Source organism: Anabrus simplex, chromosome 1 (genome assembly GCF_040414725.1).
Source record: "Anabrus simplex isolate iqAnaSimp1 chromosome 1, ASM4041472v1, whole genome shotgun sequence".
Taxonomy (NCBI): domain Eukaryota; kingdom Metazoa; phylum Arthropoda; class Insecta; order Orthoptera; family Tettigoniidae; genus Anabrus; species Anabrus simplex.
The window spans coordinates 1,764,383,265-1,764,403,831 of NC_090265.1; the positions used below are offsets into that span (position 1 = coordinate 1,764,383,265).

The following is a 20,567-nucleotide window of genomic DNA, read 5'->3' on the forward strand; positions in this document are numbered from 1 at the left end:
CCCAGTTGTATCCCCCGACCGAGATTCTGAAGCTCCGCCCTTGAGGCAGTAGAGGTGGGATCCCTCGCTGAGTCCGAGGGAAAAACCAACCCTGGATGGTAAACATAATGAAGACAAAAATATCGAAAATCTGAGGAGAATATAACGACGGTGCAGACATTCGCTTCGAAATATTTTGTGGCAGAACAATAACTCCTATCAGAAGTCGGATAGCACTTAAGTGTCTTAAAATGAAAAGATTTACAAATTTGGTCCTATGACTTTTTGGCGTGTCTTGAATCTTTCTCCCTTAGATTAAACTTCATTTCAGAATTTGGGTCAAAATTTGCTTCTTTTCCATATACTATTTCACTGTTTGAAACGCTTATAACACGGGTAGAATCATTAAATTCAAAAGAATCCTTGCCACGTCCATTGGCCATACGAATTCCTTCAATATACTAGCTGCCGTCAATGTAAGGAAAAACGGAACGAATATATGGAAACACTTCAAATTTTAGCCTAATCTAAGCTTCTAACGCTGTCTAGGGTTTAGCCGATGGTGTTATGACAAAACGCCAAAGAACCAAATTGCAGATCGCTTCGTGGTCGATACACCTGTCAAGTTTCAAGACTTTCGTTGTCTGCTAAATTGGCAAATTATTTTTTTAACTTGTGAGAAGCGTACGAAATTTTACATGGATCGACATTTTCACCTCTATCCACGATATAAATAGCCGAGATACGACAAAATATCTTAGGACCAAAAATATAGACTACTAAAAGTGTCGTCTGATGCCGCAATCAGTTTTGTCGATACGAGGAGCTCTTCCGCCACAGTAAATTTGCAAATGACGGTCCGCACATACAAACGTGCACATCTCCAATCCATATCTCTATCATATAAAGCCGTACGGTTGCCTCTTTAACTGATATAAATCATCCAAATGGCTGACTCACTGTCTGATATAAGAGACTGACCACTTCCATATGAGGTAGAAACTTGAAATTTATCAAAGTTATAGCTATTAGCATGTAAGCTACGGAAAAGTTCCAAAAAGTACTAATTTTTAACTTTTACCACCCGCCCACCAAAACAAAATGGCGGACGCTATGTTGCAGTGCGATAGAAAATTAAAATTTGGCACAGTTTTACTCTTAGCCTGAAACCAACGGAGAAATTCACAGATTTCCAAGTATTTCACATTTAACCCCCGAAAAATATCGAAATTCTGAGGAAAATTTAACGACGGTGCAGACCTTCGCTTCGAGATATTTTGTGGCTAAACGGTACTTTCTATCAGACATGGGATAGCACTTACGCGTCTTAAAATGAAGAGATCAACAACTTTGGTCTTACGACTTTTTGTCGTATCTCGAATCCTTCTACCTTAGATTGTACTTAATTTTCCTATTTTGGGTCAAAATTTATTTCTTTTCCATATATTATTTCACTCCATGTAACGCTTATAAGACGGGTGGAATCATTAAATTCAATAGGAAGCTTGCCACGTCCATTGTCCATGCAGACCAACTTTCATTATTCTAGCTGCGGTGAATGTAAGGGAAAACGGAAGGAATATGTGGAAACACTATTTTAATTTCAGCCTAATCTAAGTTTCTAACGTAGCCTGGGATGTAGCCAATGGTGATATGACAAAACGCCAAAGAACCAAATTGCAGATCGTTTCGTCGTCGATGCGCCGGCCACGTTTCACGACTATAGTCCTGGGAATTTGAACCCGAGGATTTGTTGTGTGGAGTTTGTCAACCTGGCGGAATGAAATTAACGAAAGGATTACCTATTTGGCACGCAAGTACTATCGTTGTTAGACACTGGTACAAGCATTAGTATCGTTTCTAAAGTACTATTTTCGGAATTGCAGGAAAAGGCCCACAACCCATAATTCCAGTGGCCGATATGAAAATTAAAGGCATAATCCCAGATAAAATCACGAAATATAAGATACAGACGTTCCTACCTATTGAAATTGGAGAGATTACGCTAAAACATCAATTTGTGGTGATAGATAAAATCCAATGTAATTTAATTAATGGATCTGATTTCATCAGAGAAAGTAATATTGATATTGACTTAAATGAGGAGGAAATTCGAATCAGACGCAACGGCGAGGAGACGAAAGATGTCACAGCGAGGGTAGAAAATATAGGTAATACGAATTGCAAAAAACAATGAACATTTCTGTAGATGAGGTACCGTACCGAAGTGATAATTGGAAAATACGATCCGGAAGATGCTATGAGAGAACGTACCGTCGATGAAGGAATAGGGGGTAGTCTTGAGCAACAAAAAATGATTGAGAATCTGTTGAAGAAGTAGGATAATGCTTTTAAAAATTTTCCTAGAGCGGTGAAGTATTTTGAATACAAACTACTGGTAAAAAATTGGAGACCATTTATATTAAAGCCATACCCAATACCGAAGCAGTTTATGGCTGAGGCTGGGCAGGTGATACAAGAAATGATCGATAATGGCATAATTTCAAAGGCGCCTTCTCCCTATATTAGACCGTTGGTGGTAGTGAAGAAAAGTAAAGGCTCAATCCACGTATGTTTAGGTGCACGGCAGTTGAACGCTAAACTAATCCCTGAATATGATGAAGCACCAGTGTTAAACGAGATCATCAGGAGATACAAGAACATTAATTTTTTACGTTATTGGACCTAACTTCCTCATATTATCACATAATCTTAGAAAGTAAATCCAAACTCTTTACTGGATTCTTGTTTGACAATCAAACATATGTTTTTGAGAGACTTCCATTTGGAATTTGCAACTCAAGCGCCCCGCTTATTCGAGCCCTGTATAGGAACTTGAGGCCGAAACTTAAGGAATTTGTAACAATGTATGTTGACGACATAGTGCTAGCAACAGTCACTTTTGAAGAGCATATGATTAAGTTAGAGAATCTTTTAGCCAATGTAGATGAAGCTGGTTTCAAAATTAATCGATCTAAATCAAAATTCTGCCAACTAGAGACTTTGCTTGTTGGGCATGTAATTGACGGAACTAGTATAAGACCGAGTCCCATTAATATTCAGGCTATATGTAGTTTCCCAAAGCCAAGAAGAATTAAGCACGTTCGACAGTTCCAGGGGATGACACAGTTTTTTGCTAATCATTGTCCAAAGTATACGGACGTGGTAGCTCCTCTACAAAGTCTGCTAAAGACTAATAATCGATGGCGTTGGAGTGATTACCACGACCAGGCTTTCACTAATCCGAAAAAGCTGCTGCCTAACAATATTAAATTAGGATATCCAAACTTCGATCTCAAAATTCGTAATCCAGTCTGATGCTTCATCAATTGGAATTGGAGCTGTTCTATATAAGGATAATGAGCATGTACAAAATGATAGAACTTATCTAGCGTTTGTGACGAGGAAATTACGACCCTATGAGCTCAAGTATACTACTACCGAACTTGAAATGATAGCGATCATTTACGCGTTACAGAAGTGGGAGATAATGATATATGGGTATCCAGTGGTCATTAGAACCGACCATATAGCATTAATATTCGTACTAAAAGCAAGGCTATCTAGTGAAATAGTATCACGATGGGTCCTCTATGCGCAGCAATTCAACCTGCAAATCGAGTTTTGTCCAGGAAAAGTAACATTTTGGAAGAAGGCTTAAGTCGGAATCCAACGGAAGAAGTTCGAGAAATCAACGTAATAGAGATGATGCAGGAATATGAAGAGTGCCTGTAAAACTTGAAACGTTTGCCGGAACTACAGTTTGAAAATCGATCCTTAAGGAAAATCATCGAACATTGTCAGAGAAGATTAGCAAATAGTGACCTTGTAAATCAGGTGGTGAACGTATCTATAGGTGACTACGTATTTGAAAATGATATCCTATAAAAGTTTGTAGATAAAGATAAAAGAAAACTAAGAGTAGTGGTACCATACAAGCTGAGATGCGGACTTATCTGGTGTTGGTGTTGAGTCATCAGTCCATAGACTCGTTTGATGCAGTTCTCCATGCCACGCTATCCTGTGCTAACCTTTTCATTTCTACCTAACTATTGCATTTCACATCTGCTCTAATCTGCTTGTCATATTCATATCTTGGTCTACCCCTACCATTCTTACCACCTGCACTTCCTTCAAAACCAACTGTACAAATCCTGGGTGTCTTAGGATGTGTCCTATCATTCTATCTCTTCTTCTCGTCCAATTTATCCAAATCGATCTCCTCTCACCAATTCGATTCAGTATCCCTTCATTCGTGATTCGATCTATCCATCTCACCTTCAGCATTCTTCTGCAACACCACATTTCAAAAGCTTCTATTATCTTTCTTTCTGAGCTAGTTATCGTCCATGTTTCACTTCCATACAATGCCACGCTCCCCACGAAAGTTTTCAAAAACATTTTCTAATTCCTATATCAATGTTTGAAGTGAGCAAATTTCTTTACTTAAGAAAGCTCTTCCTTGCTTGCGCTAGTCTGAATTTATGTCCTCCTTACTGCTGCCATCGTTAGTTATTTTACTACTCAAGAAACAATATTCATCTACTTCCTTTAAGACTTCACTTCGTAATCTAATATTTCCTACATCAAGTGCCTTCGTTCGACTGCACTCCATTACTTTTGTTTTGGACTTACTTATTTTCATCTTGTACTCCTTACTCAAGACTTCATCCATACCATTCAGCAACTTCTCGATATCTTCTGCAGTCTCAGATAAAATAACAATATCATCGGCAAATCTCAAGGTTTTGATTTCCTCTCCTTGGACTGTGATTCCCTTTCCAAATTTCTCTTTGATTTCCTATCTTGCCTGTTCTACGTAAACATTGAAAAGGAGAGGGGAGAAACTGCAGCCTTGCCTCACTCCTTTCTGGATTGCTGCTTCTTTTTCAAAGCCCACGATTCTTATCCCTGCAGACTAATTTTTATACAGATTGTAGATAATTCTTCGTTCTCGGTACCTGATCCCTATCATCTTCAGAATCATAAATAGCTTTGTCCAATCAACATTATCGAATACCATTTTTAGATCTACGAATGCCATGTACGTGGGCTTCTCCTTCTTGATTCGATCCTCTAAGATCAGACGTAAAGTCAGGATTGCTTCACGTGTTCCTACATTTCTTCTGAAGCCTAATTGATCTTCTCCCAACTCAGCTTCAACTTGCTTTCCCATTCTTCTGTAAATAATACGAGGTAAAATTTTGCAGGCATGAGACACTAAACTAATGGTGCGGTAGTTTTCATACCTGTCAGCACCGGTTTTCTCAGGAATAGGTATAACAACATTCTGCCGAAAATCGGATGGGACTTCTCCTGTCTCATACATCTTGCACACTAAATGAAATAACCTTGCCATGGCGGTTTCCCCTAAGGCAGTCAGTAATTCAGAGGGAATGTCATCAATTCCAGATGCTTTGTTCATATTTAGGTCACTCACAGCTCTGTCAAACTCTGACCTCAAAATTGGGTCTCCCACTTCATCAGCATCAATAGCTTCTTCATGTTCCAGAACCAAATTATCTACATCTTTACCTTGATACCACTGTCGGATTTGCTCCTGCCATCTTTCTGCTTTGTCTTCCTTCCCTAGAAGTGGCTTTCCATCTGAGCTCTTAATATTCATACACCTAGATTTCCTTTCTCCAAAGGTTTCCTTGATTTTCCTGTATGCAGCATCTGCCTTTCCCAGGACCACACAGCCTTCGACATCCTTGCACTTCTCATTCAGCCATTCTTCCTTCCCTACCTTGCACTTTCTATCCACTTGATTCTTTAATCGCCTGTATTCTTTTCTGCCCTCTTCATTTCTAGCATTCTTGTATTTTCGTCGTTCATCAATCAGGTCTAGTATCTCCTGAGTTATCCACTGATTCTTAGTTGATCTTTTCTTCCTTCCTAAAATTTCTTCAGCAGCCCCACTGACTTCATTTATCATGACTCTCCACTCTTCCTCTATAGTGTTTCCTTCAGCCTTTTCATTTAGTCCTTGTGTAACATATTCCATGAAACAGTCCTTCACACTCTTTTCTTTCAACTTGTCTAGATTCCATCTCTTTGCATTCTTTCCTTTCTTCAATTTCTTCAACTTCAGATGGCATTTCATGATCAACAAGTTGTGGTCAGATTCCACGTCTGCTCCTGGAAAAGTTTGCAATCCAACAGCTGGTTTCTGAATCTCTGCCTAATAATAATAAAGTCTATTTGATACCTTCCAGTGTCTCCTGGTCTAGTCCACGTATACAGCCGTCGTTTGTGGTGTTTGAACCACGTATTGGCAAGGACTAACTTATGATCAGTGCAGAATTCAACCAGCCGACTTCCTCTTTCGTTCCTTTGTCCCAATCCAAATTCTCCTACTGTACTACCTTCTCTTCCTTGGCCTACCACTGCATTCCAGTCTCCCATCACAATTAGATACTCGTCACCTTTTGCATATTGTATTAAATCTTCTATCGCCTCATATATTCTTTCGATTTCTTCATCATCCGCTGAACTAGTACGCATATAGACCTGCACTATTTTGGTGGGCATTGGTTTGGTGTCTATCTTGACGACAATAATTCTTTCACTATGCTGGTCGTAGTAGCTTATCCGCTTCCCTATTTTCTTATTCATTATTAAACCAACTCCTGCATTTCCCCTGTTTGATTTTGTGTTGATAATTCGGTAATCACCTGACCAAAAATCTTGTTCTTCTTGCTAACGTACTTAACTTATACCAACTACATCTAACTTTAGTCTATCCATCTCCCTTTTCAGATTCTCTAACCTACCACAACGATTCAAACTTCTAATATTCCACGCTCCGACTCGCAGAATGTCAGTATCCGTCTTCCTGATGATCGCCCCCTCTCATGTAGTCCCCACCCGGAGATCCGAATGGGTGACTAGTTTACCTCCGGAAAATTTTAGCCGGGAGGAAGCCATCATCCGTACATCATTCATACAGAGAGGGGTAGTTACGGCTGTAGTTTCCCGTTGTTTGCAGCCGTGTAGCAGTATCAACACAGCTAAGCCATGTTGAGTATTATTACAAGGCTGTATCAGTCAATCACCTAGACTGCCGCCCTTGCATCTACCGAAAGACTTCTACCCCCCTTTCGATGAACCATTCGTTAGTCTGGTCTCTCAACAGATACCCATCCGATATGGTTGCACCTGCGGCTCGGCTATCTGCATCATTGGGACACGCAAGCCTCCCCACCGCGGCAAGGTCACATGGTTCGCAGAGGAGGACTTATCTGGTATATTCATCGAATAATTGCTCATGGTGGATTAGGCAAGTTAGTTGCCACAAATGGAGAAACATTCACGTAGGTCAGATTCCGAAGGACCATGAGTAAAATCGTCAAGACTTTCAACACGTGTCAGAGGGTAAAGTACAATTCTATCTCGCTATATCAACCACCGATACCTGTCATACCAAGTCAGCCAAAAGAAGTATTCGCAATGGATCTGTATGGAGGATTACCTGTTGGCAGACGTGGAATCCGTTTCGTGTTAGTCGTCCTTGACGTTATGTCGAAGCTTTTTTCACTTCAGACTATTAGGAAGGCATATTCCAAGGCGATTATTAGGAGTTTATCGTCGCCATAAGACCTATCTGTGTCGGAGCGACGTAAAGCCCCTAGCAAAAAAATTAGGAGTTTAGGGAGAGAATTAATACCGAAAATGGGTTAACCGAAGTTCATATTGACAGATCATGGGACGCAATCTACGTCAGTTGAATTTTCGGAGGCATTGAGGAGACTGGACATCCAGCTTCGGTTTAGTTCTATACGACACTCAGAATACTACGCAGCTGAGAAGGTCATGAAAGAAATATCGAATTACTGCCGAATTTTCTGTCAAGCGCGTCATTGGACCTCGATCTCATTCTTAACGACTGTCGCTGAATGCATGAACTTTACATGGCTCGAATCCATCGGTAATATTCCTAGTGTCGTTCACATGAACGAATATCCGAAGCGTCCATGGGATGACATCATCGGTAGGCCAGTTGAAAAGAGACCTGAAGCTGAAGAAAACGTACAGCAAGCCCAAGCATGCATGAAGAAGCAAGCAGAGAGATGCCTTAATAAGATAAGGCATAAAAGATTGCGAAAACCTTAGGAAGTTAGAGCTTTAGTTCTTGTAAGGAAACCGGCAATATCAAATCCTACTGCGAGATTCTACTCTAAGTTCGCTCGTCTTTATATTAGACTATTCAAGATCATCGAAGTATTTGATAAAAACGCATATAAAGCACAGAGGTTAGATTCAAGTAATGTTTCCATCTTTATTGCATCCAATCTGAAACGATATCACGTTCCCATTGTCAATGAGGAGGAAATCAATGTCATATGGAATGATGAGGAAAATGATAGTGTCTGGGTTGAATATGCGTCAACGGACGAATAAATGTGATGAATAGCATGAATAGTTCATAGAAGTTCGGAAGAACAAGAAATTACAGACTGTATCTTAAATGAATATGCGAAGAATTACAAGACCTAAGCAGATGATTGATGGCGAGTTATTTGAAAATCCAGTGTGAGATATTATAGAAATTGATTTAATTAATAAGAAGAAAATGGTATGGTTGAGTTATGCACACATATAAAATTTCTCCTGTTATACGAAATTTCATTTTGAATAAGGGGGAAATATAACCTTCCAATGGCTGCTGGATCAGAGTTAAAGAGAACATTGGAAGTTTGTGGTAATGTAAAATTAATGAAATCGTACGTGAGGATACGTCCAGTTGTCATCCATCCAGGTACATCAGTAAATGAAAAACTCGCTCAGTTGAATAGGTAACAGATAACGAATTGAATGTACCGGTAATTCACAAGCTCGGAACCCCGTGGTATTTATTAGGTTACGTTCGGTAATGGAATGTTTTAGTACGATGAGATAATACTGAATAAATATTGTAATTTCTTCAGCGGAAGATGAATACATATCAATAGATGGCATGAAATCTCAAAAACGAAGGTGTGTAGTGGAGGCCATCGAATTTCTGGATTAAAAGGGCCAAGTTCAGTTCACATATGGTGGTCATACATTGTCTATCTATTACGATATAATTCGGGAATCGAGACCCATTATGAGATAGTCGATTGGTACGTCGAGCTATGAAGGCGACGGATTGTTAAATATGTTTCTTTGCCAAGATTAGTGATAATGATTACAGGAGCGTTCTGTATCAAAGAGGTTATGCGTTAAAAATCAAAATAATCTGGAAGGGAGATTACTGGCTACAGAATTCGGAAGATCTATTAAATACAAACCGACTTTTTTATTGTATTCTAGAATTGGATTTTGTTTGGAGAGAACAATGTTGATAGTAATAAAAATATTTTACATGACATCAGAAGCATCGCATACGGCTAGGAAGAAGGCAGATCGAAAGCTGATTTTAACTGTATAAATGTAGTACGAATAGTATGGATTATTTATTGTAAAGGGATAAAGATATATCTTATTTCCTCAAGTAATAAGGCGAGTGTTAACTCAGTATATTGTCAAGTGTTATTGATGTGTTGGACATTGTGCTAATTTCATATCACAAGTTTCAGGTACTACGATGTCGCCACACATGAAAGATTGTTATATGATGCATAACTACCAGATAATGATGAGTTAAACTCCGGAAGTGGTCCTGAGGGACCTGCAGAGTGTTGCGATGGATGCCAAATGATAAAATTAAGACCCGAGAGATGTGAGATGTCATCTTCCTGAAGCCATCATTTCGATAAGTGCGGTACCAAAAATAAATGTATTTCGTCTATTCTGCTATGTAGTTGCTTAAAGTAGTGTAGAATTAATTTATGGTGTCAGAATATGACATGTATAGGTAAACAACTTGAATAATACCGTATGGTCGTCGATAATTATTTCATAATGGACAGGGAATGTTGTTATTTTCATCATGAATAATCCAGGAGAAATTATAATATGTCGTGTGCTATATTTTGAATCCAAGCGCTTAACAATTGGTATTACGCAGGGGATTTTTTAGACACGGTCGCTGCATTTTATTAAGATAATGTCGTCGTAAGTGAACCCGAGTGTCTGATTTAGTGCATAGATATGTTTTATTTGAAGGTGACCATAACATGATTAACATGTGTGTAAATTGGAGTCATTTAAGATCATATTTCACGTCATATGCGTAGCTTTCGCGAGTAAAATGATAGTATTATCGTATTGATATTCATTTTATGGGTATGTAAGGATGAGGTAGTGTTCGAGAAATAATGTACTTGAGTATTTGGGAAATTAATTGAGAATTTATTGAGTATGACGCGCATGTGGAATGAGAGAGGTTTAGAATAGGATGGTCGAAATAAAGTGAATAATTAATATGACTGTTTGATGACAATAATATATAGGGGCCATGCATTGAATGATACGATGCAGTCTTCGAAAAGTCCCGGTGATATGTAATTGAGGTAAGGATTTGTGTTCGTCATGCGTATGAATTTAATGGTGGTAATGAGTGACGAGTACTTAGGCATCGATGTAATTTTGTGATGATGTTTTCGAAGAATACTGAAGTTATTTGTGTGATAGTCGTCAAAAATGCGATAACCTAAGTTTTAATGTAAGCGAACTACGCGCAGATGTGAAGGGGTGAAATAGAATCGTCGATAATAAATAACACCATGTAGATAAGAATCATGTCGCAGATGAGATGATTAGATTTTATTTTGAGTAGTGTGTAGCTTAATTTCCTTCTAAATGATAGTGTTTTGGTAGATCACTGAGTTGGTAATTAGCATTGAATGTAGATTTTCGGGATTTTTCATGGAGAATACCAGAGGTTGCAGAGTCATCGGAAGTTTTGAATTAGTATTATTAGTGATGGCCTTATTTTCAGTAACTTGTTGTCTAGATGCATCTGTTGCAGAATTTCAAAGGAGGCTAATTTCCAATTTACTACGCAACCTTAGTAATTAAAAGGGGATCATAACGTTATCCTATTACTCGATCGCATGTTGGCATAAGCGACAACGTTGTGAGCACGTCATTGGAGCACCCAAGTTGTTTTTTAGATTTTACTGAATTAGGTGATGGTTTTTAAAGATAACGGAATAATGAAAGACATGAATTTTTGGGGTCAACGAATACGAGTACCAAAGAATAAGATTTATCTAATTTTATTTTATTAACTAGAAAATAAATGATGTGGATAATGGATTTCTAACGTAAATTAAGCCTTCAGCAACTCGTATGTTGGTTTCTTTTTATTTGTTGGAATTTAAGGTTTAATTTTAATTTTAATTATTCTATGAAAGTTTGCTATTGTGACTTATTATAACCAAAAAAAGGTTAGGGAATTTGGACACTTACAGTTATTAATTATATTCAATTTCGACTAGACATTCATTTATGTTGCTGTTTTAATTAATTTGTAATTATGTTTCGTGAGATGATATTCATTAAACGGAATACCTTCCAAGGAAAAAACCATTCTCCGAATTCTCAATCATAGGCTAAGTTTAGTATCATAGTATGGTATAGTTTTAAGTAATTATTGAATATGCGCTCTCGTACGTCAGTCAGATCTCGAAAGTCTAAACGGTGCGACACTGTGACCAGACTCGTCGAACCTGCACGTCCCTTGAGTAGAGCTTCTTGCATCTCCGCATGACACCAGCCAAGGCATAACATTAACAACTTGAAACCTGAATTAGAAATATGTGTAAGGTCACAGCAGATTTGTGTCCTTTGTAAATATTTATATATCATTCATTTTCGATTAATATATATTGTGCATAGCTCGGATCTTTGTAAATCGGCGTTATGCTGTTGCTGATCTTGAATAAATAAATTTAAAAATATATATCTTTTAGAAATAAAAAGTAAAACAGTCAGTAATACCTATTTCTCTTTTCCTTGCTGCAGGTTGTGCTCCCAATGGTTCACTAAGGAATTTGTTACGTCTGCTGTTTTGTAAATGTTTTCTGATATTCTTGTATTAATTTGAGTTTTTAGTATTAATATGTTCATTTATTGTTTCTGGACATTACATTGGTTAAAGACATAATTGTACTATTATTTCTTGTGATATATAGCCTATTTTCTTTGAGCACCCTTTTAAGGAAAACCCCTTTTTAAGGAAGAAGTATCATATTCCCCTGAGATTTGTTAAAAAGGGGTTCTACTGTTATCAAAATCTTTTTTAATACATGGAAACAACACAGAACAGTTCACTTCTTTGAAGTACGATTTTCAAACAACTTCTTAAACTCCAAGCATCCTGCATGGTTAATCTCATCGTAGCCTTTCATTGTTGCCTTAGCTCTTGCAAAATACTTGGACACATTAGGATATCTGCTGATGTCGAATCCCAAAATCTGAAAAGAAAAGGGAACTGAAATGATCAGCATGTCAAAAGCAAGCAATTACAAATTAACGTGAAAACAGTGAGAAAGATTTTCAATACAGAATACTCTTCTTCTACTACTCTCTCACCCCCCCCCCCCCATCCTGGTGGAGTTGCTGGTATGAACTGTGTTACACATAGGGACTTTGCCCTGATTTACGACCAAGTACCTTTTGTGATGTCAATCCTGTGTACAGAGATCTATTCACTATTGCATATAGGTATATGAAGAGGAGTGGGTTGGAACAAACGCAAACTCTCAGTCCTTGAGCCAGGAGAATTAACTGGATGCAATTAAAACCGTGACCTGGCCATAAATTAAACCTTGGACCCCTTACAGAAGAGACAGTTCAGGATTGAATATAGCTCAAATCGTTGGCTCACACAATTAGGGAAAAATAAAGTATAATATAAACTGTAGCAGTTTGTTTTGATGGTCCTATTTGCTTAATGTTAATAGCACTAGAGCTATATTATCAAGTCTGATACTATTAGTATTAGCATATGCAACTGCCATTACTGGACTTGGAGTAAAAATAAAGGCAATTACCCCCAAAAGCAGGGCAACATCCTACCCCCCGTGAGGAGGGACTTCACTTACAGGGACTGAGGATTTAAATGTTAATTCCCCAGATCATCATCAACATCAATTGCTAGTACCATATGTAGACTATTTTAAAATCAATTTTTATGCTTCCCAGTAATATATTAACTCTACTAATTCTACCAACTCAGTATATGTTTTGGTACATACTTCAAGTTAACTGAAAAACTATGCCATAAAATCAGGTAATTCCAATCAGGTGATGTGATCCGATCATCTACATTTTTTCAATAATAGGAAATGTTGGCGTGGCACCATAACAACAGAATTCGGATTGATAAGGAGAGATCATGATGGAGTAGAAGAACTGGTTAGGTCGTATAATTTCCATGGTTTCCCATTTTCACGCCAGGCAAATGCTGGGGCTGTACCTTAATTAAGGTCATGGCCACTCCCTCCCCACTCCTAGCCCTTTCCTACTCATCGTTAATAACTGTTTTAAGTTCTAGACAAACTGGACTGCAATAACGGTGAATTGTAGTGCACAGTACCAACAACGTCCAGCGCTCGCACTGTGCAGACGCTCCCAGCACCAAGCTCCAGAGAGACTAGCACCCTGAAAGCTAGCCTACTACTGGTTACTGCGATAACTACGGTATCCAGCACCAGCCAAGCAACGAAGCCCAGCTACCAGAGAGCCCCCTAGCTCACTGAGAACAGGCCACCTGCCATACAGCCTGTTCGAACCAACAATCACCAACTGCCAGTCAAGAATAGGCAGAACCAAGCCACCCAGTATTGAGCAATTTGTCAGAGCCCTCAGTGTGGTCACTGGTTCGGAACTCGTCCCGTTGCGACACGGAAAAACTACACTTGTTCCGACCGTGCCCACTGAGCGAGCACCTAACAGCGCGCCGGTCCTCTTATTTGAGTTTGACCGTTCCAGTGTTTTATAACAAACACCTAAGTCTCCCCCAGCCCTAACCCAGCCCTGTCGGGACCACCTCGGTGGACTGAGTAGCCGAGACACCGACCTTCCCACTGCAAACCATGGATCCCCCCAACTTCAACCAACCACTAGTAATCAGAACCAAGGAACGCTATTCCAGCTCCTATCCCTTCATCTTCCCGCTCCCATACGACCCATACATGGACATCTCACCAAAACGGTTGTATCATCACCGTAAAAACACATACACAGCCATAAAACCCGTCATTCAACATGTACAGATGGCACAAGAGCTCTGTAATGGATGTATTATCATTTTCTCTCTTGACAGAGAACTAAGTCATAACGCAATCTTTGCACACCTAAGAACTGTGAACATCCAATACAGAGTCTGCTCACAATTCACCACACACATGGAAACATCTGCACAAACAGAACCTGACATCCAGCACACAGAAACACAAACAGATGACACTATAGTTGATGCACCTCTCACCTCCCCCCTTCCCCCCCACCAGCAACCGAGCCCGGGACTGAGATCTCATTAGTCTCACAACCGGGCACGGACACAGCAAACAAATACACGCAGACCAGGCGCGGACGTAAAAAACCCGCCCCTAGGCCTGCCAGACAGCCAACACATACACCCACCAAAACAGTGACTCGAACCCATGACCCAACCCGCCCCTCCCTTGTTACACAATACTTCAACTGCCTTCTACTCCATCACTCAGCAGCTTCTTGCTCTGCAGCTACCCGCTGCAACAGATGTGGCGGCTCACACCGTCACACTGACTGCACGGTACCGCGGGACCAGCCGAGGTGTGCAAACTGCCAAGGCAGTCATGCCGCCTCATTCCCTGGTTGCCCCTTCATCAAGAAGGCAGTGAAGGAACACTATAAACACGCCAAACACTTACACTCAACCACTAAACCTACAGCACACACAGCCATCAATACCCTACCCCATTCGAACCCCGGACCCAACATCCTTCAACCCAGTAACCTAATCAGCCAAGACACCACCACCATACTGAATCTATTACTGCTGAACCTCCTAACGACCCATAACCAGAACCCCCTAACCCCCATGCCAAGCAAGCAACTCATAATAGACTAAGTCTCCAAGCATCCCATCCCCGCCCAGACAACAAGAACATGCCCCTCACTTCCTAACTGCTTAAACACCTCACTCCTTGAAGCTCAAAAAACACTGGAACACTCGGAACCCGAGGCGGGTGCACTACAACCAACTGCCGTATTTCTTATGCTGTTTATTTTCTAAATTTAACACCGCACACCCACGCAATAACGTGGCGTCAGCTAGTTATGCGTGGGTCACTGCTTTACGATGTCGGTAAACACCCACTGCAAACTTCCAAACGCAACAGGGCGTGGCTAGCCCTGGGATACCCCAGAGCTACCACAGCCGACACACTCGTACCGCTGTGTCATCCTGACACTGAATTGCAGCGAGTCCTAGTCACACTCACACACACACGACCACACACACACAATACACACGACTACAACAATTACAACCTCAAACAAAACACAATAAAACATACAGCACACTCAAACTGACAAAGCAACATCGGGCGTGGTCACCCACTGGATGGGTGACCACTAGCACACATAACTGTTAAAAACAACAAACTGCCAAAAAACACATTAAATTAACTCACATAACAGACAACAACTCACACAACAGTCCGACAGAGGAGCGCGGAATAGCGCACCGGTATCGGCATGTCACAAACCATCTATCTCTCCGGAGATAGGTGGAACATACGGATGACCAGGGCAGTACCAACAATTGGCATTGTCAGCAGATATTTTTCATGTGTGCTGCACTTGTGAAGTAACTTCAGTTAACGTCAGTTTCCAACAAGTATGTCGGTTGCTGAATTGTTAACTTATGTATTTTTTACTTTCATACAAATATCATAATTGCTGCTCTTCATTTGCATGTCCATAGTTAATCCTGTTCTGACACTATCCATATCTAATTACACTCATGTTATAAAAACCAGAACACCTTGAAAGACTACAGATAGCAAGTTCATATTCACAAGACATGTGCATTAGTACGCTCTGAAGAAATGATTAGCATTTAAACTGTCGGCCTCAGGTTCAAAGACTGGGCGAGTTGGCCGTGCGCGTAGAGGCGCGCGGCTGTGAGCTTGCATCCGGGAGATAGTAGGTTCGAATCCCACTATCGGCAGCCCTGAAGATGGTTTTCCGTTGTTTCACATTTTCACACCAGGCGAATGCTGGGGCTGTACCATAATTATTTAAGGCGACGGCCGCTTCCTTCCAACTCCTAGGCCTTTCCTATCCCATCGTCGCCGTAAGACCTATCTGTGTCGGTGCGACGTAAAGCCCCTAGCAAAAAAAATCAGATTCAAATTCCACATCGATACACTGAAGAAAATGGAAATTGCAACACCCAGAAGGAGTGTTGCTACATTGCTGCAATTCAACATGCAGGACGACTGTTTGATTGTGATTCGATTAGTACACCTTCAGGTCTCTCTGAACGCAAGTTTGGACGACAATCAATACAGGATGTGCCAACCACGAGCTGCAATACGTTGATGAATTCGTCGAGGCATGGAGTCAATAAGGCCCTGGATCGCTTCCTGAGGAATTGTGGCCCATGCTTGCTGCACTGCACGGGTCAGTTGTTCCAGAGTTGTGGGTGGCTGAGGAAGGTTGGCCAGTTGTCGATCCATCATGTCCCACACGTGCTCAATAGAACTGAGGTCCGGGGATCTGGCGGGCCATTCTAAGGTTGTGATGTCGTGGAGAGCTTCTCTGGAGATGCGTGCAGTGTGAACCCGGGAATTGTCCTGCTGAAACATCCCATTAGCAATGTTCGCCATCATAGGGACAACCACTGGGTTGAGTGGTACTGTCGAGCAGTCATAGTGCCCTCAACAAGCACTAATTGTGATTTCACATTAAAGCCAATAGCTCCCCAGACCGTGATGCTTGGTGTTAGCCCTGTGTGCCTCTCTACAATAAGATCTGGGCGGCCCCTCTCCCCGGTACGTCGGTGCACACGATTCCGGCGATCACTGCGGGCAAGACAGAAGCGCGATTCATCACCAAAGACGACCCTATGCCATTCGTCCACCCACGTCGATCTTTCTCGACACCAGGCCAGCCTTACACGTCGCTGTTGTGGGGTCATTGGAACACCTTCTGCAGGGACACGGGCTCGTAAGCCAGCTGCACGCAGGCGATTACCAACTGTTTGTGGTGTAACGTGGGGTGCCACAGCTGCTCGAATTGGCGCTGCTGTTGCATGGGGTTCTATCTGGGCCATCCGAATGATGCTGCGATCCTCTCTCACAGTTGTCTGTCGCGCTGAGCCTGTGCCAGGTTTACGAGTGTGGGTACCCTCATTTGACCACTGCTGCCATACACGTTGTACCGTAGATGCCTGTCGGCCAACACGTGCAGCGACAGTCCTTAGCGATAATCCAGCCTCACCCAGCCCAATTATCCGAGCCCTCTCAAACGGCGACAGTTGTTGATAGCGTGCTCTTCTCTGTCGTCGAGGCATGTTTTACTGGGAACGCTTCACTGCACAGACTGCAAGTCAACTACGCTACACCAGAGTCCGTATACTGGAGTTGATTCCTCCGCGACCAATCACTTGGGGAGACATGTAGCAACAATCCAGTGCGTTTGAAACTTTGATCGTTTACATACCTATACCTATACCTATACATCGTTCCATATCCTAAAAATCAACACAAACGACCAATGCCTTCATGGTGTTGCAATTTCCATTTTCTTGAGTGTATCTTGGCGCACCACCACCAACTGGTAAAATGTGGCTGCGGTTCTCGTTGTCGCTATAAACTGAAGATAATGGATCAGTCTGACTTGAGCAGATGTGAAGAATGCCTCGCAGACATATGCAAGAACCGTACCGTCAAATGAGTGCGTTTGAAAGAGGACGCATTATTGGCATGAGAGAACGTGATACATCCATCCGGGAAACTGCTGCTTCTGTGGGACGAAGTGCTTCGGCAGAGCAAGGGTGTGTACAGAATGGTTCACAGAACCATACAACATGACGAGATGGGTCTGGTCACACCACCAAGACCACCCCCCGAAAAGGACAACACCTCATCCGAATAGCACTGCAGGACAGATCTGCGCCCTCCTTGACTCTTGCCCAACAGCGGAACAGTGTAACACATCGTACACTATCAGGAGTGACAGTCCATCGTTGTTTATTACGATCTGGGTTACCGGCGCGTCGTCCACTTCTCCGGCAACCTTTGACTAATGTGCATAAACATGCTATACTGCAATGGTGTATGGAACGACGTCACTGAGGACAGGAATGCCCACAGATAGTGTTTTCGGACGAAACCACGTTCTGTTTGTTTGAAAATGATGGCCGCATTTTGGTTCGCCGCAGACAGGAGGAAAGGCATCACAATGACTGCATTCGCACAAGACATACAGCGCCAACTCAAGGTCGTATAGTGTTGGGTGATATTGGGTACAACCATAAATCGCAGTTGGTGCGTGCCCAGAACACTGTGACCAGTTTAAACTACGTGAATGACATCCTGCGACCCGTAGCCATACTCTTTCTGCATAACGCCCCAGACGCCATATTTCAGCAGGACCACATGTTGCTGCACGAACACGTGCCTTCTTGTTGTCACAGGATGTCAGACTGTTGCCCTGGCCCGCCCGATCACCGGACTTGTCGCCAATCGAAAATGTGTGGGATATGGTGAAACGACGGGTGTGGCGTTGTGACCCATTGCCAACCACCAAAGATGACCTGTGGAACCAAGTGAATGCAGCATGGGTGGCTATACTCCAAGACGCCATTCGCGCCTTATACGCGAGATGCCATCACTCATGGAACAAGTTGTCAGTGTCCATGGAGGACCGAGTGCCTACTAGGTAACAGAACACATGCTGAACCTAGGTGACTGAAAAGGTAATCGTTTCTGTAGAACATACTAATGAACATGTCCTGTGAATATGAACTTCCTATCTCTAGTCTTTCAAGGTGTTCTGTTTTTCGTTTTGTACATTTTTTTTTCTTTTTTTGTGAACATGAGTGTATATTACAATTTTGCAGGGTGAATCTGATCACATAAGTTTGTAAGAAGGTTCTGAGACCAATTTAAGAATCAACGTCCTGGCACAATCTTTAAAACTTATACTTTTCCTGCCTTAGGTGCATGCCCATTTTCCAGAAAGACTAATTAAACATTACTATGAAGAATATATTTTCACAAAAATGTAATTTCATATGTGTCATCTTCAGTGGTGCAAATAGAATATCTAATCCTCTTTGGTAGTAATTTTACTGTGGTTGGCGACCACAGGACCCTTAGCTGAGTCCTAGCATTGTTTCCACTTACTTGTGCGAGGCTCCTCACTTGCATCTATCTTGTCTGACCTCCCTTGGCCAACTCTTGTTCTTTTCCGACCCCGACGGTATTAGAGTATTCGAGGCCTGGCATCAGCGCCCATGTAGGGGGGGGGGGGCAGACCTGGGGGTACGTAGTATTTTTAATATTTTGGAAGATAAATGGCGACTTGTATTCTGTGGTAGAATAACCCACGGTGTGCCCTGCCTGTTGGTGGGGAACGGTACTACCGCTTCTACGTAATACTGAGTTTTGAATCATTTTCTTGAAAGGAAAACACCTGACTAGACTAGATTTTTGACTTTCCCCGAGAGCTAGGGGGGGGGGGCGGCCCCACATTGCACCCGGGTATGGGCGCAATTGGGCTTGGGGAGTCTCTCATTTTCACTCCCTTGGTGGCCCTTGCATTTCTTCGTCCGTTACTTCATTTATCGAAGTGACGGATCCCTTCTTTTTGTCTTTTTCTCTCTATACCCCCTGTGGGTGGGGTACACAGACGAAGGATACACCTGCCTGTCGTAACTAAAAGGGGCGACCAAGGGATGATAGTATTAGAACCATGAAACTACTTTTGATTAGTACCATCGTCCGACTCGTTGGCTGAATGATCAGCGTACTGGCCTTCGGTTCAGAGGGTCCCGGGTTCGATTCCCGGCCGGGTCGGGGACTTTAACCTTAATTGGTTAATTCCAATGGCTCGGGGGCTGGGTGTTTGTGCTGTCCCCAACACCCCTGCAACTTACACACCACACATAACACTATCCTCCACCACAAAAACACGCAGTTGCCTACAAATGGCAGATGCCGCCCACCCTCAACGGAGGTTCTGCGTTACAAGGCCTGCACCCGGCTAGAAATAGCCACAAGAAATTATTATTATTAGTACCATCATGCGGGGAACACCATGGGTCGCCTTTACTTGCGAGTACTGCCACTATGTTAGGTACACAATAGGTTTGTGATTAATAGCAGCAGAGAGGGGTTCACTGTGGGTTTCCAGTACCCGTGATTAGTACCATCATGTGGGAAACACCACGGGTCTGGGCGTTGCCTGTGATTAGTACACACTATATGAGCGACACCGTGGGTCTGCCTTGCCTGAGATTAGTACCCACTATATGAGGAACACCACGGGAATACCGGCGCCCGTGATTAGTACACCTAGTGAGGAACACCATGGGTTTACGTTGCCCATGAGTGGCACCATTATGTGAGAAACACCATAGGTCTGCGTTACCTGTGCGACGTACAATACTTGTGAGTAGTACCATAATGTGTGGAACACCATGAGTCTACGCTACT

At 42.0% G+C, this 20,567-nt stretch overlaps 1 protein-coding gene across 3 annotated transcripts in view; it reads right to left on the reverse strand.

Moving 5' to 3' along the window:
• Positions 1–11,957: 11,957 nt before the first annotated feature.
• Positions 11,958–20,567, reverse strand: part of LOC136858755 (glutathione S-transferase 1-1) — a 94,806-nt gene continuing 86,196 nt past the window's right edge. For all 3 annotated transcript variants that reach the window (XM_067138525.2, XM_067138524.2, XM_067138526.2), the window contains exon 6: positions 11,958–12,326. In XM_067138525.2, the coding sequence (XP_066994626.2) occupies positions 12,180–12,326 (147 nt within the window). In that variant the 3' untranslated portion in view covers positions 11,958–12,179. The remainder of the gene's footprint in view (positions 12,327–20,567) is intronic.